This window comes from Lepidochelys kempii, chromosome 1, assembly GCF_965140285.1.
Source record: "Lepidochelys kempii isolate rLepKem1 chromosome 1, rLepKem1.hap1, whole genome shotgun sequence".
NCBI lineage: Eukaryota > Metazoa > Chordata > Testudines > Cheloniidae > Lepidochelys > Lepidochelys kempii.
Genome location: NC_136380.1, coordinates 20,866,224 through 20,879,334, shown reverse-complemented (window position 1 = coordinate 20,879,334; position 13,111 = coordinate 20,866,224). Strand labels below are relative to the sequence as shown.

Sequence of the window (13,111 nt, the reverse complement as noted above, 5' to 3'; positions counted from 1 at the left end):
AATCAGCTGCCACATACCTCTTCTGTTTGGGAATGTGTGGAGGCAGATCATGGTGTGATGTGGCCCAGGATTTAACCCTGAGCTACCAACCAAACCCAGCGTTGATTTAATTCTCCAGCAGTACAGTGCCTCCTTCCAACAGGTTTTCCAGAGCTGAAGAAATAACAAAACTGCTAGAGTGCTTAAAAACAGTATCACTTTAAAAATGAGAAACTTCCCAATTTATGTTGATTTATTATTTATGTTACAGTAGCACCTAGAAACCCCAGCCATGGATTGGAGCCCCATTGTGCTAGATGCAATGAATTTACATTTTTAGGAGACATTTTTCATCCAAAAGGAACTCCAAATGATTTATTAACTTTGCTAACTAATTATGAAGCATAAGCAATTTTTATAAAGCAAGGGAATTGGATGCAGAAACCTCTAATGCAATATTAAGATTGTACAGCTGAAATAAAATCAGGAAATTCAAAATGTTGGGTTCTAACAGCAAAATTAACTCAGCTGTACTAAACGTAATAGTTTATATTTGTGTTTTTCTGATTTAATATAATTGTCTTCGTAATATATACCATAAAATTAAATAGGATGTTCAAGAAATGCTGTAGTTCAGACTGACACAACTTTCAAAAGAAAGCAGTGCACCTTACCTGACTTGTTCTCAGGTTTGGTCTGTTTGCATCAAGGGCATCATTAGAGACATTTTCCCCCTTTCTCTTGCTATAGGTAGTTTGCAAGTTCTTGAAGAATCCCAAACTGCCAGACAAATTATTGCTGCAGAATGTTTTCCAGGCAGCAAATGTCTACAACAACTACTCAGGAGCTGCATCGTGCCTTAACACGTCTCAGAGTGCCACAAGAAATCTTGGGCTGATGGGCTGGTACTATCAGGTACACACGCAAACCCTTTCCAGAATGTCCAAAGTGCCAAAGCACTTTGTGAATTCTCAATTCATGCTGTCAGAATCTTTTAACTTGTGTTAATATATGGGTGCAGATCCTTGGTTGATGTAAATGAGCAGACCTTCACTGAGAAATCAATACAAGCTGTGCCATTTGCACCAGCTGAGTGTCAGGCTTCATTTTTTCAAAATCAAGCTGGTCTAGAACTCAATAGGAATGTGTCAAGGGATTATCAGTAGCTTTTGTGAACAGTCCTGGCCTTCCCAACAAAGGAGTTTGTGTTAGATGATCTCTATGAATTAGACTGTGATCTTAAAACATTACTTCAGTCTTTATCTGTGAAATTGATTAACAGAACCTGAACGTTCTCTTGAGCTTGTATGTATGGTGGTGAATAGGGTGGAACCTTTTTAATGACATGAGTAATATGTCTTGCTGACCTGCAGATGTGAAGTAGGGAAAATTGTCAAGAATTAAAATAATGAAAGTTTACAGCACTTTTCATCTTTAGGGCACAAAGCCCTTGACAATGGAAGGTCGGTACCATTATCCCCATTTTAGAGGTGGGGAGACTGAGCTATATAGAGAGGAAGTGACTTGCACGATGTCACACTGCAAGATGGTGGCAGAACGGGGAACGGAACCCGGGGCTCCTGGGCTTTTGACGACTGGTTTAAGATTCACACCAACGTTTTTATTAGAAGCAAACCATTAAGTTCCCGCAAAAAAAACCCCCATAATTTGAGTCCATATAAATTTACAAGGGTAAATTGATTCTGGTTAATTCCGATAGAACCACTTCTGATGTGTCCTCTGGCTAGGGGTATTGAGGTCAGTGGGATAACTGGAATGGGAAAGGCAAGCAGTTTGTGGCTCAGTGTCTGCATTTTAATATGTAGCAAACATCTATTGTTATGTAAGGCATTGAAAGGAGTCCTTTACAGTACAATTATAGCCACAACTAGCATATTTAAAGTGTCTCACAGAGGCCACTATTACATTTTCCTGCTCTGCCTTCCAGGCTTGCACAGAAATGGTGATGCCCATGTGCACAGATGGTGTCAATGACATGTTTGAACCTAGGAAATGGAACTTCCATGTGTTCTCTGAAGAATGCTTCAAACTGTGGAAAGTGAAGCCTCGCCCTTCCTGGATTCCTTCTGTGTATGGAGGGAAAAACATCAGTTCACACAGTAACATCATCTTCAGGTGAGCTTACTTCAGCTTCTGTAACGATCCCCCTCCACCAGCATGGGTTGCTGGTGGGGATAGAATCCGGGGCTTTGAGCACCAAAACCACAAGCCTCTCCCACTTTTTGTTTCATCTAATGTGTAGCCATAGCCAGGAGTCCCCCGCACTCCCCAATTCTCTCCTAGGTGCTTGTGCTGCAGTTGATGGGAGTTGCATGTGCACCTCTGAGAGGTGAATTTGGCTTATGGCTTTGTGGAGTGTGGCTTTGTTTCTGTGAGGAAATGCTCTTGTCTCTCCACCTGTAAACGTGGCCATTGCCATAGTATCCCAGGACGGTAAGGCCATCTAGTTTGCCGGCTAAACTGGACCGCCAAGCCTTCCCCTGTAAATGGAAGGCTAAAAAACACAAACTCCAGCACCAGGAGTCTTTTGCCCAATCTGTCACCCTGAGTCACAGCCTCTGCTGTGGGCTGGAGCAACCTTCCCTCCCTCAGCTGGATGCAGTGGAGCTGCCACCCAGCCTCTTTTGAAAGCCTTAGCTTGGGGCCCTGAACATGGAAGCCAGTCATGTCTCAAGCCCTCTATTCTCTTGGCCAAGGCCTGAGTCTCTTAATTTCCCTGTGGGATGTTGGCTGTCCAGCCTCACACACCCCCTTGTTGGGGTACTCAGGAATACTGGTTGTTGCCTGCCCCTGGCTCTACCTGTCATCTCTGTCACCAAGTCAACATCAACTTTCCCCTTCCCAGTGTTCCTTGCCCTTCTGTCTGTCTACTAGGTCTCCTTCTGGGCCCCTTTCACCAGTTTTGTTCTCAGGCCCTTTTAGCGGAGATTCTGGGGGCCTCCTGCTTCTTTCACAGTCTCCTCTCAGTATACAAACCAGTAGCCTAATCTTTTACAGCCCATCTTCTAGTCTCTGTAACATGGGGAATGATCCTCCTTTTAATAAGAAAATGTAGGGAGTATAAATATAATTTGTAGTATAGACTCCAAATCCACAAACTGGCCCTCCTTTCCTAACACATGAGACAATTCTTTCAGCAAACGACTATTAATCATTGTTTCTTAAGCAGCTTTCTAGATTTCTTCCCCCCTTTATTTTTAAAGAGAGAAAGATAGGAACTCTGATAGGGAGATCAGTCTTTCTTCTTGTGCAGCACACAGTGATTGCCTACAGCTTGCAGCTCCCTGAGAGACGACTTGTGCTATCGTTCAAATTGTTCAAGTTCTTTTAGAAAAGAAACTTTTTTAACAAAAGTCAGAATTAGTCTTTTGGACCGAGTAAATAGCTGTGTATTTTAAAAGTAAGGCATCCTTGAATCAGGGATTATTCTCAGGATTTCAGCCTGTGACTTTGGTCTCTTAGAAAAGCAATAGGCCTTGGAGCTCTCTTATTGGTCTCTTGCTGTTCCTTCCCCAGCAGGGTATCTGCTCCAAAGTGTGAAACTGTGCTTTGACGGAAACTTTATTTAAATAACACCCCCCCCCAACCCATCTAGTTTAGTTCCTGCAAATTGTAGCTTGTTCTTAATAAGATTCCATAAAATTGTACAGTATGAATCTGCTTTATAAATTGACAGATGAGCAAACAAACATATTTAAAGCATGTTTAAGCATTTATGCCAGCTCAGGGCATTTGAAACCAGAAAAGCATGAAAGCAACCAAATGAGTGAAAAAGAAATGCTTTACACACAATGCTTTGGACCACAAGCTGAGCTGTTTCCTTCGGACAGGCATATTATCAATACCATACATATATATACCATATATACATATATATACCATATATACATATATATATATATATATATATATATGGTATATCTTACCTTTTATCCTGACGGGCAACAAAGAATCCCTACACCCACCATGGAGATGCAGCCCCACATGGAGTAAAATGCAACATCTGTTTAACTGCAAAGCAACTCTCACAACAGTTTTAGGACAATGAGTGAAGCATACTATATTGGAATGGAACCGTTGGGTGGATTTTCTTCAGGCCGAATGTAATTACCCAGATTGGAATTTGGCCAGGATATTGGAACTGATGTCTCTACTCCTACAAAAAATGCCCTGAGATACATAAGAAACAAAAATTGTCATGACTTCTGCCCTGACATCCAAAAGATGACACCCTTAGCAGCAGTGTCTTAGAGCACCATGCTGATGCGTCAGCATTGACTCAGAGAAATCCACAGCACCACTTCTGTAGCTCCTTGGAACTTCCATCAAACTCTCTCAGCTTGTGAACACTACTGAGACCATGGCCGATGTGGTATGGCTCTCTGGGAAAGTGCACCTTTATTACAACTTGAGTTTTTGTGAGCTTGGTGTTCGCAGTGACTATTTCACTCTCAGCAATTTTCATACCAGAGAGTCTTATTGGAAGCTATTCAGTTTTTCAGTTGGCATGGCATGGAAACCTTGCATCATGGTGGAAACCATACTTTAATCCCATTAACACATGGGATTGTAGAGTTTTTGTTGCGAGTGGCAAGTTTCAGAGCTGAGTGATGATGTCAGACTGTGAAGGCTCCTCCCAGCTGCTTCTCCTGGTCCCTAGGAGGGGCTGGGGGTGAGGGTGACAGATGGGCCTGTTCTGAGAAAATGGGTTGGGAGTTTTCTCATAGGGATGTTTCTTTAGGGTCAAGGCCCCTTAGGAAGTTCTGTTTGTACTGTCCGTACTAGGCAGTGATGGCAGGGATAAAGAACTAATGATGGGGGTGGGAGATAGGAACTTTACACTGGAAACTTGATTTTTTTCAAAGCCTCACCAGGATCCTTGTCAATGATGATTTCCTTTTAACTTGTCCCTCAAGAAGCATTTGTAACCATGTAGTGAATGGAGAGGAATGGCTGACTCCTGAATATTATTTCACTTGGATAAAAATGAGTGTTTGCTTGAATTTATTCTCTTGTATTCTCAGACTCTTTACTTGCAAGATGCTCAGCAAAGCACTTAAGCTTAACTTTGAGTCTGCATTGAAGTAAATAGGACTATTCATATGCTTAGTTAAGCACATGCTTAACTGCCTTGGTGGATCAGGATCCGAGCACTCAGCACCTTCCAGGATAAAGCCCCTACTGAGCATTGTTTCTCAATCTCCATCAGTGCCGCCATGCCATCACTTGGCACGTTGGCCAGAATCTTGGATGGAGCAGCCAGACTCTCCCATGAAAGCCAGGGTTGGTGGTGGTTTCCTGCTGCACGCTTTAATTTCCACATGAGTGGGACCAAGAAATCCAAGTCCATGTACGTTTCGGGTCTCTCAGCAACTCAGCCTACTGTTGCTAAGGCACTGGGCTGATTCAGGAGACCTTTTGAATCAAATGCATTTTGCTTATTGTGCAGTTCTCTCTGTGTTTTTGTTTTGCAAATACAGAATGTTTTTTTCTCCCGAGCCATATTAAGATCTATTGAAATTAGAGGTACAGAGAGAGATGCAAGATTTCCTGTTATTTTCCACTGAGGAAAAACAAACACTGTAATATTATAGTTCAAACGCAGTCAGTTTTTATTGTAGTTCTTCGAGGTCAAAAGTTGGAGACAGAGACAAATGTTTTGAGTGTAATCGACTGATATTCTTATGAAACACGATGGCTGCGTGACATCAACAGACCCCTGTCCCTCTAGGCATCCGATTCTATAATGCATCAGATTTGGCTCAGGACAGATCATCATGAAGGTGCACAAAGTGTTCAGTGGCCTCTATGCTGACCAAGCAACAGCCTGAGATCTAACCTAACATATTTCTAGCTGCGTGACTACAGATGTAATAGAAATGTCTTTTGTGTCCCAGGAAGAGTATCTGAAAGATTTAACTTAAAACTAGCATTCTAAATAAAATAAAATAAAAAAGCCCAGGGCTATAATCCTTTTTGTTGCAGCAGTTCCCCTGATTTAAATGGGAGTGAACAAATAAGGATTACCCCCAGAGACTATGCGTTTATTTGGTGTGCTGTCCAAGGTCTCTCCTTTCATCTGGAGAGATGGCACTAGAGATAACCTTGTTGAATGGAAGGGATGGGGGAAAAAGTACCATAGGTTTTAGTGGACTGAGCCCAGGATTGGGAATTAGACGTTCTTAAATGCTAATCCTGATTCTGCCACTGATTTGCTGTATGGACTTGGGTAAATCACGTTGGACCTGATCCAAAGCCCATGGAAAGCCTCCCATCGATTTCATTGGGGTTTAGATTGTTGCCTGTGAGGCTTGAATTTTCAGAAGTGTCCACTGGATGGTGTCTCTAGCTGGGCACCCAAAATTCATGGACACTTCGAAAAACTGGACCTTTCCCAGTTGACCCATCTGTAAGAACAGGGAAGTTACTCCATGATTTTTGCAGAAAAGGCATTAAAATAAAGGCATAAATAAATGAATAGCTTGGTACTGAAAGTGCAGAAGGGAAAAGAGAAGATAGAAGTATATTGACATATCACTCTGCTACAGTCACTCTTATTCTGTACGGAAAAGGCAATCTGTGTGTTTGAAAAGTTTACCCATTTGAATGTGAATTTGCAAACGAAGATGGCTCAGTTCCCCCAGTAACTTTAAGTGAATGTAGGCTACTTCAGTTACTGTTTAAGCTGTCGCATGTTGTTGCTGAACTCTATGAAAAAACGGCCACATTTTATCTCATGAGGAGCTGGATTTCAGTGGGGGCAGAAATGGATCCCCAAGGAGTTCATACAAATCATACTGAGCCAGCATGCAAGACCCTTACTCCCCACAGAGTGGTATGTTATTCCAGAAGTAGCCCCATTCACTTCGGTAGGACTGTTCATGGAGTAAGGTGCTATAAGTATCACAATCTGACCCGTACACTCACGGTGCTTTAAATTTTATACTCCCTGGATGAAAACCACTGCATAAGAGCATTAGCAGGACACGTTGTCTGAGATGAATGTCCCCAAGGGAGGGAAATGTGCTTAACTCTCACCAGTTGCCCTGGCAGCTGAGGATCGTCTGTGCCCAGGATTGGGCTGTGCATTTCTAGCTCCTATGAATCTGAAAAAAACCTTCAAAATGTGGAGTGGATGGGTCATGAGGATAAGACACGTGATCGTCCTCCCCTCTGGCCCTGTTAGCGGTGAAAGTTAATACAGCCTCGGACTGGGAGCCAAAGCCCCCAGGAGCTGCCATTGTCTGGTGGGAGTCTGTGAAAGTACAGGCCCAAGGGAGCCCTTCCGCTGGGAGAGTGGGCAGATAGTGCCATCCTGTCATTCCCTATGGCTTCTTGTCACCTCCTGGAATCAACAAGTAAGGCCCCCCTCCTTGTGTGGCAATCTAAGGTAACCTTTGCACTGAATTTTTCACTGAGTTGTTCTTGTGAGACGTTCCCTTCCGTGGCTTTTTTGTGTGGGAGGGGACAGCCTGCGCCCCAGTTGGTGGCAGAATGCTGAAGCAGAACACCACAGAGCAGGGGGACTTTGTAGAATTTGGATCTATCCTGAATACTGAGCCTCTGATCATAACAGTGGCTGCTGAGTGACCCCTAGCTTTATCACACAGATACCGTCACTCAGGATATTAACTGTAATCTAACGGGCTATATGGACTTTCCTTATAGCAATGGCGGATTGGACCCATGGTCTGGAGGTGGAGTGACTCGGAACATCACAGACTCTCTCACTGCAATTGTGATCCCAGAAGGAGCTCATCACTTGGACTTGCGTGCCAGTAATCCCAGTGACCCCAAATCTGTGCTGCAAGCCCGGGCCTTGGAAGTTCAGTACATGAAGCAATGGATTGAAAAGTACAGGCATAAGCACTAAAGTGGTACTGTAATAATGGTGGTCATTATCTCCCATTGCCTTCAATGGGAGCAGGAGCAGGCCCTTATTACAGAGTTCTATTCAAAACGTTTTTTGCCCTTGCTTCCTCTCGTCCTTTACTAGCTATACGTATGGTGGCTGTCAGCACTGTGCCTATCACTGCGGGATAGAGGAGGTGGCTGACAGTTGCGAGTCTGCTCCAATAGCAAACCTCAATCAATAAAGTACATGGCTTGAGTCACCCATGGTGGCTTGCTTTCCTGTTCCGCTAATACCAAATGCTGCATTACATCCTCTTTGCAACATGCTTGCGTGGGGCCTGATTCCTACAAGGCACACACATCCTCACAAAATCAGTTTCCAAAGTTACTAACGAAGTGTGTGCTCGACCAAATGCAGGGACTGCTGAACTCCATGGCAAAGCTGTCACTGATTTCAACTGGATCTCAATGCAGGGGCTGCTTCTCAGCTGGTGTAAATTGCCATACCTCCGACAGGAGCACCAGCTGAGATCTGCCCTAGGACTTTCCCTTATCAACACAAACTGCATGTACGCTGTCTTCTATCAGACACAGACTAATTAGTGAATACTGTAACCCGAAGAGTGAGAAAGCACATCTGTTCACTTGATAAGTAGAGGGAGACCTGCTGAGTATCGCCTCCTACAGGCAAACCCTTGTCTTTAGAGACTGCTTGCAAGTCTCTCCAGGCTTTCCAGCAAGAACTTTTATTGTTTCCAATGTCCAGTTGAAAACAAAACCATGAGAGGGAGCTGAGTTTGGGTGATCCCTTGGCTTCAGACAGTTGTCGTCTCTGTACTGGAGAGTTACATGGGGATACAAACCATTCTGATATGGTGAGGGCTGGAGGAGTTATTTTAGAGTACGAACAAAACCACACTGGGATGTGATTTCATGGGCGGAAAGACTTTTAAAGCAGAATAGTAGGAATCAGCTCAATATTTTTCTTGTTTTCAGCAGCGTCTTAAGCAAGTTGTCGTATACTGTATGGTTGTTCTGTGCAGAGGAGAATAGAAACAACCAGGACTGGCCCCTGAACACACTTTTGTTGATTAATTCTCTAATTGATTGGCTGTGCACAATTTATCACTTTTCTCCCTCCCACACGGCTTCTCTTAGGTCCAGGGCCAGGCTATCTGCTGCTGCCAAAGAGAAATGTGGGTATTTTCTTCCTTGTCTTTCCCACAAACATTTCATTTGTTTTTTGTTTTTTTTTCAAATCATCACTGGGAAACTTTTTCTCTAAACTCTCCTCCTAGAGAGGGAACCTGACACAGTACTTGTGCTAGCTAGATGGTATTAAGTGACAAATAATTGGGGCTGGACCTTGTTTTTTTTCCCCTTTCTGTGTATTGATGAGATTCTGCATGGTCTGGTTGCTGATGGTGGTTCAATAAAGGCCTTTTAAAAATTGTTTGCAGGGCAAACTATTCAGAATGCAGCTAAACTGTTGCGACAGCATTAACCCAAAGTGTGAGGCAGTGCTCAGCAGGGCAGGTGCATTAGATGGCTTTCTGTAGGGCTTCCAAAAGAGAGACACTGCCCAATTCATGCAGACAGCATATTTGACATTAATAAATGGCTGAGGGAGTCCACTCACTTTGCAGCTTTGGCTTTGTTCACACTGAAAGCCTTCTTCCAAAAGGCCCCCTTTCTAGGCTAATGGGACTAGATAATTTCATTTCAGAAAGTCTCAATGCAACAAATGGACCCAAAGGTCTCTTAAAATTCCAGTTTTGTTTGTATTTCTCAGCCTAAAATACAGCATTCCTTCTTACTCCAGACAGCTTTTTACATTCCCACACAATCCAGCATTTTCTAGGAACAAAATGGATCTTATTCTGAACCTTTAATTTTTTTGATACACTCCAGTATGTCCGGTTCTCTTGTTTGACAGAGCTCTTGGCATATCCTTGCTTTTGCTCCAGTGTTCTAGGAAAGGTTGATTTGAACAAGGAGGCCTTTATGTTCAGGTTCAGCAGTCTGGACCTTTCATGCTCTGTCTTTAGCAGGTAATCACTTTGGAGCCTATAAAGAGTGAGACCAGAGAAGCATCGAAGTGCAAGGGGAAGAGCTCTTTAGAACTGGACTAAAATCTGTCAGGTGTTAGTAATCTCCATTCAAATGGGTCAATTTTCTAGCATTATGATGTAAATGTGTCCTAATCTGGGGAGGGGGTATGTGTGTGTGTACGTTACAATAAAATAGTGGCCTTATTTTTTTTGTGTTAAAACGTTTTAGATCAAATAAAAACTAACCAAATTTCCTGCGTCCACTGCCAAACAAAAGTTAAAACTTGAAGACACAATCAATAGTATTTTAAGATGGCATCTAGGTTTATTTTTAACATACTTTATTGAAGGGCAAGGGAGAGAACTGACCAAGTAAATCTAAACATTGGGAATGCACGAACCACTCATAATCAAGGAGAGAGAGGATAAGGGCCTAATCCAACTACTTTCATTGACTGCAGAGGGAACACTTGTCAGATCTAAAGATGATTGAACTAAAATGTCTTGAAAATGCTTCGGTTTTCAAAAACAACTGTCTTTAAAAAAAACTTTTTTTTCCCCTCCCCCTCCATCTCTGCTTTTTGCCATTTTCTGTGGCATTTTTGTTTTAATTTTTTAAAGGAATATTTCAAATATTTTTTTCACAATTTTATGAAAAGGCCCTTTTTTGACTCCGCTCCCCAAATCTTTATATTAAAAAAATATTTCCATTAGCTCTATCCAGTCCCTCGCTCAGACTTCTAGAAGATGGTTATTGCTTCCATCTGTTGTAGGCCGAACTCATGCTGTACCATTCTTGTAGTATCTAAGGGCTTGATTCAAAGAGCCCATCGAAGTCACTGAGAGTCTTTCCATACACTTCAGTGTATGGATCAGGCCCTTACCACTTTTCCTAGATTTTTAACAAGGTGACCAGTGTTCTGTTCTGTTTAACAGGGCTTTCTACAGGTCTTCATCCTTATCATTGAAACTGTAGATCCATCTATGTACTTTCCCTTAAAGGATCTTTCAGACCTGGTCCAAGAATTTGTCCATTAGGGAATGACCATCAACAAAGATCGACTACCTCATTTTGAAATGTAACTTTCCCTGCTTATGTCATGCATGTTAGACTATCAAGAGCCATGATAGGATTGTTACTTTCTATGCTCAGCTGTATCATGATAGGACCATATTTCATGCCCTTCAAGAAGATATTCCCAGATACATTAGATACACTTTTGTTCATGTGTATTGTGAATTCTTTTGTTTTAAGTATATGTTGCCTTTTTGGGGAAAAATGCATAAAATAAAGCAAATTTAAATTTGTATGTGTAGCACTGATGACATGTGAATCAAAAACCACTAACAATGGATCTTACAGCTAAAAGATTTTGAAATTGAAATCTGTATGACAAAAATATGCTGTAACAAGTATTAAAGATAAATAAATGTGAATTTCTGGAAGTTGCTTGTTTCATTTTTAAAGTAAGCAGATTGCTGATATTAGAAAGATGTTGGGGTCTGTTAGCATTTCTGTAAGTAAGTTTTTCTACTTTATGCTTGAGCCACAGATGGGGAATGTGAGCTAAATATGCCACTGTTAAGTTACCACTGCTTTGTAATATCCAAGGGGTCAGGTGTTCAGATGCCCCATGCTGGTTCAAATAAGAAAGCTGTTTTAACTCTTCAGTGCTTGGGGGATTTGATGGCTCAGGAGCTTGGTAATGGGCAAATAACCCTTTCTTCTCTAGCCTGCTGGTTTGAATCTAGCTTAGGTGAGTAGTATTTGAAAGTTGCTATCTGATTGCTGGTTTTTGTTAGTCTCAGTCCAGGCCCCAACAGACAAATGTCTGCTCACATTTCTACACTGATATGAGGGCCATGTAAGTATCTAGATAGACAAGCATCATGGAAACCACTGGTATCCTTGGCAGTAATTGACAGTCCCAAAAGGTGAAAGTTAGATAGGACTAAGCAGACTGAAATGCGAAAGTTTGAACAGCTGCTGTCTACAGTGTATTATGCTCCTGGGAAATGTTAAATACTTAGACCAGTGGTTTTCAACCTGTGGTCTGCGGACCTCTGGGTGTCCTGCAAATTATGTCTAAGATTTCCAAAGGGGTCTGTATTTCCATTTGAATTATTTTAAGGGTCCACAAATGAAAAAAAGTTGAAAACCACTGACCTAGATCTCTAATACAGTCAAACATGCATTGTCAGAGAGGTTACCAAAAATATCTAAACTCCATCTTGAGGAGAAGCTATCCTGGCTGTGACACTTTACCTCAAAGTAGCACCCTGGAACCCCCATATTCACCACTGTCCTATAATGATGTGATTTGCACAAAGTATGCCTTGTGAGGTATCATTTTAAAAGCCTTGATTGGTTGAACATTACTGTCCTGTTGGATTGTATGTGCTATCATTGTATGTGAAGTTATGAAGTATTGCTGTGTGTATCACTGAAATATGTTTTACGGTTGGAAACCCTCACGGCCAGCCTTTCAGTTGCAACAAAGGAGGGTCAGACAGGCGTTGATGGCCCACCAAGAAAAGAATCCATTATCCCAGAGACTCCTTAGAGAAGGTATGTACGCAGTGGAAACTTCTTGGCCAATGGGGGCAACCTGTCCCCCACGTCACAGAAAGGATCTTTCTAGCAGCTGGAAGAAAGTATAAAAGAGGGACAGTGACATCATCATTTGGCTTCTCTCCTGTCCATCTCAACACCTGGAAGAACGTCTGCAAGGAAAAGACTTTGAACTGGGGAAGTTTGGTCTCAGCATGGAAAGTGGTCCAGTTTGTATGCAGAGGAACTGTAACTTGTTTGTACCATCTATTAGGGTGAGACGTTGCTTGATTCAAATCTTGCTTAGTCTGTTAAAGTTAAAATTTAGGCTGCAGATTTATTTTTGTTTCTAACTGATCTCTATGCCTGCTACTTACAATCACTTAAAATCGATCTTTCTGTAGTTAATCTGTTTTATATCTTACCCAGAACAGTGTGCATTGGTTGAAGTGACTGGGGGAATCTCAGCTCAGGTTACAAAGGCTGGCGCATGTCCACTTTCCTGTGAAGAACTGGTGAACTAAGTAATGAACTTACACTGGTCAGGCTTCTGTCCAGTGAAGATGGTACAGTTCTGGGGTATAAGACTGGGGGGCATTGGCTGAAGCCTCTCTATCGGGTGGCCAACCTGTGGCTCTGGAGTCACATGCGGCTC

The 13,111-nt window shown here is 42.3% G+C and overlaps 1 protein-coding gene across 1 annotated transcript in view; it reads left to right on the top strand.

Moving 5' to 3' along the window:
* The window catches only part of PRCP (prolylcarboxypeptidase), a 70,247-nt gene extending 58,905 nt beyond the window's left edge, over positions 1 to 11,342 (top strand). The window contains exons 7-9 of the mRNA XM_073335818.2: positions 730 to 894; positions 1,928 to 2,115; positions 7,669 to 11,342. Coding sequence (XP_073191919.1) covers positions 730 to 894; positions 1,928 to 2,115; positions 7,669 to 7,873 — 558 coding nt within the window. The 3' untranslated portion in view covers positions 7,874 to 11,342. The remainder of the gene's footprint in view (positions 1 to 729; positions 895 to 1,927; positions 2,116 to 7,668) is intronic.
* Positions 11,343 to 13,111: the final 1,769 nt, after the last annotated feature.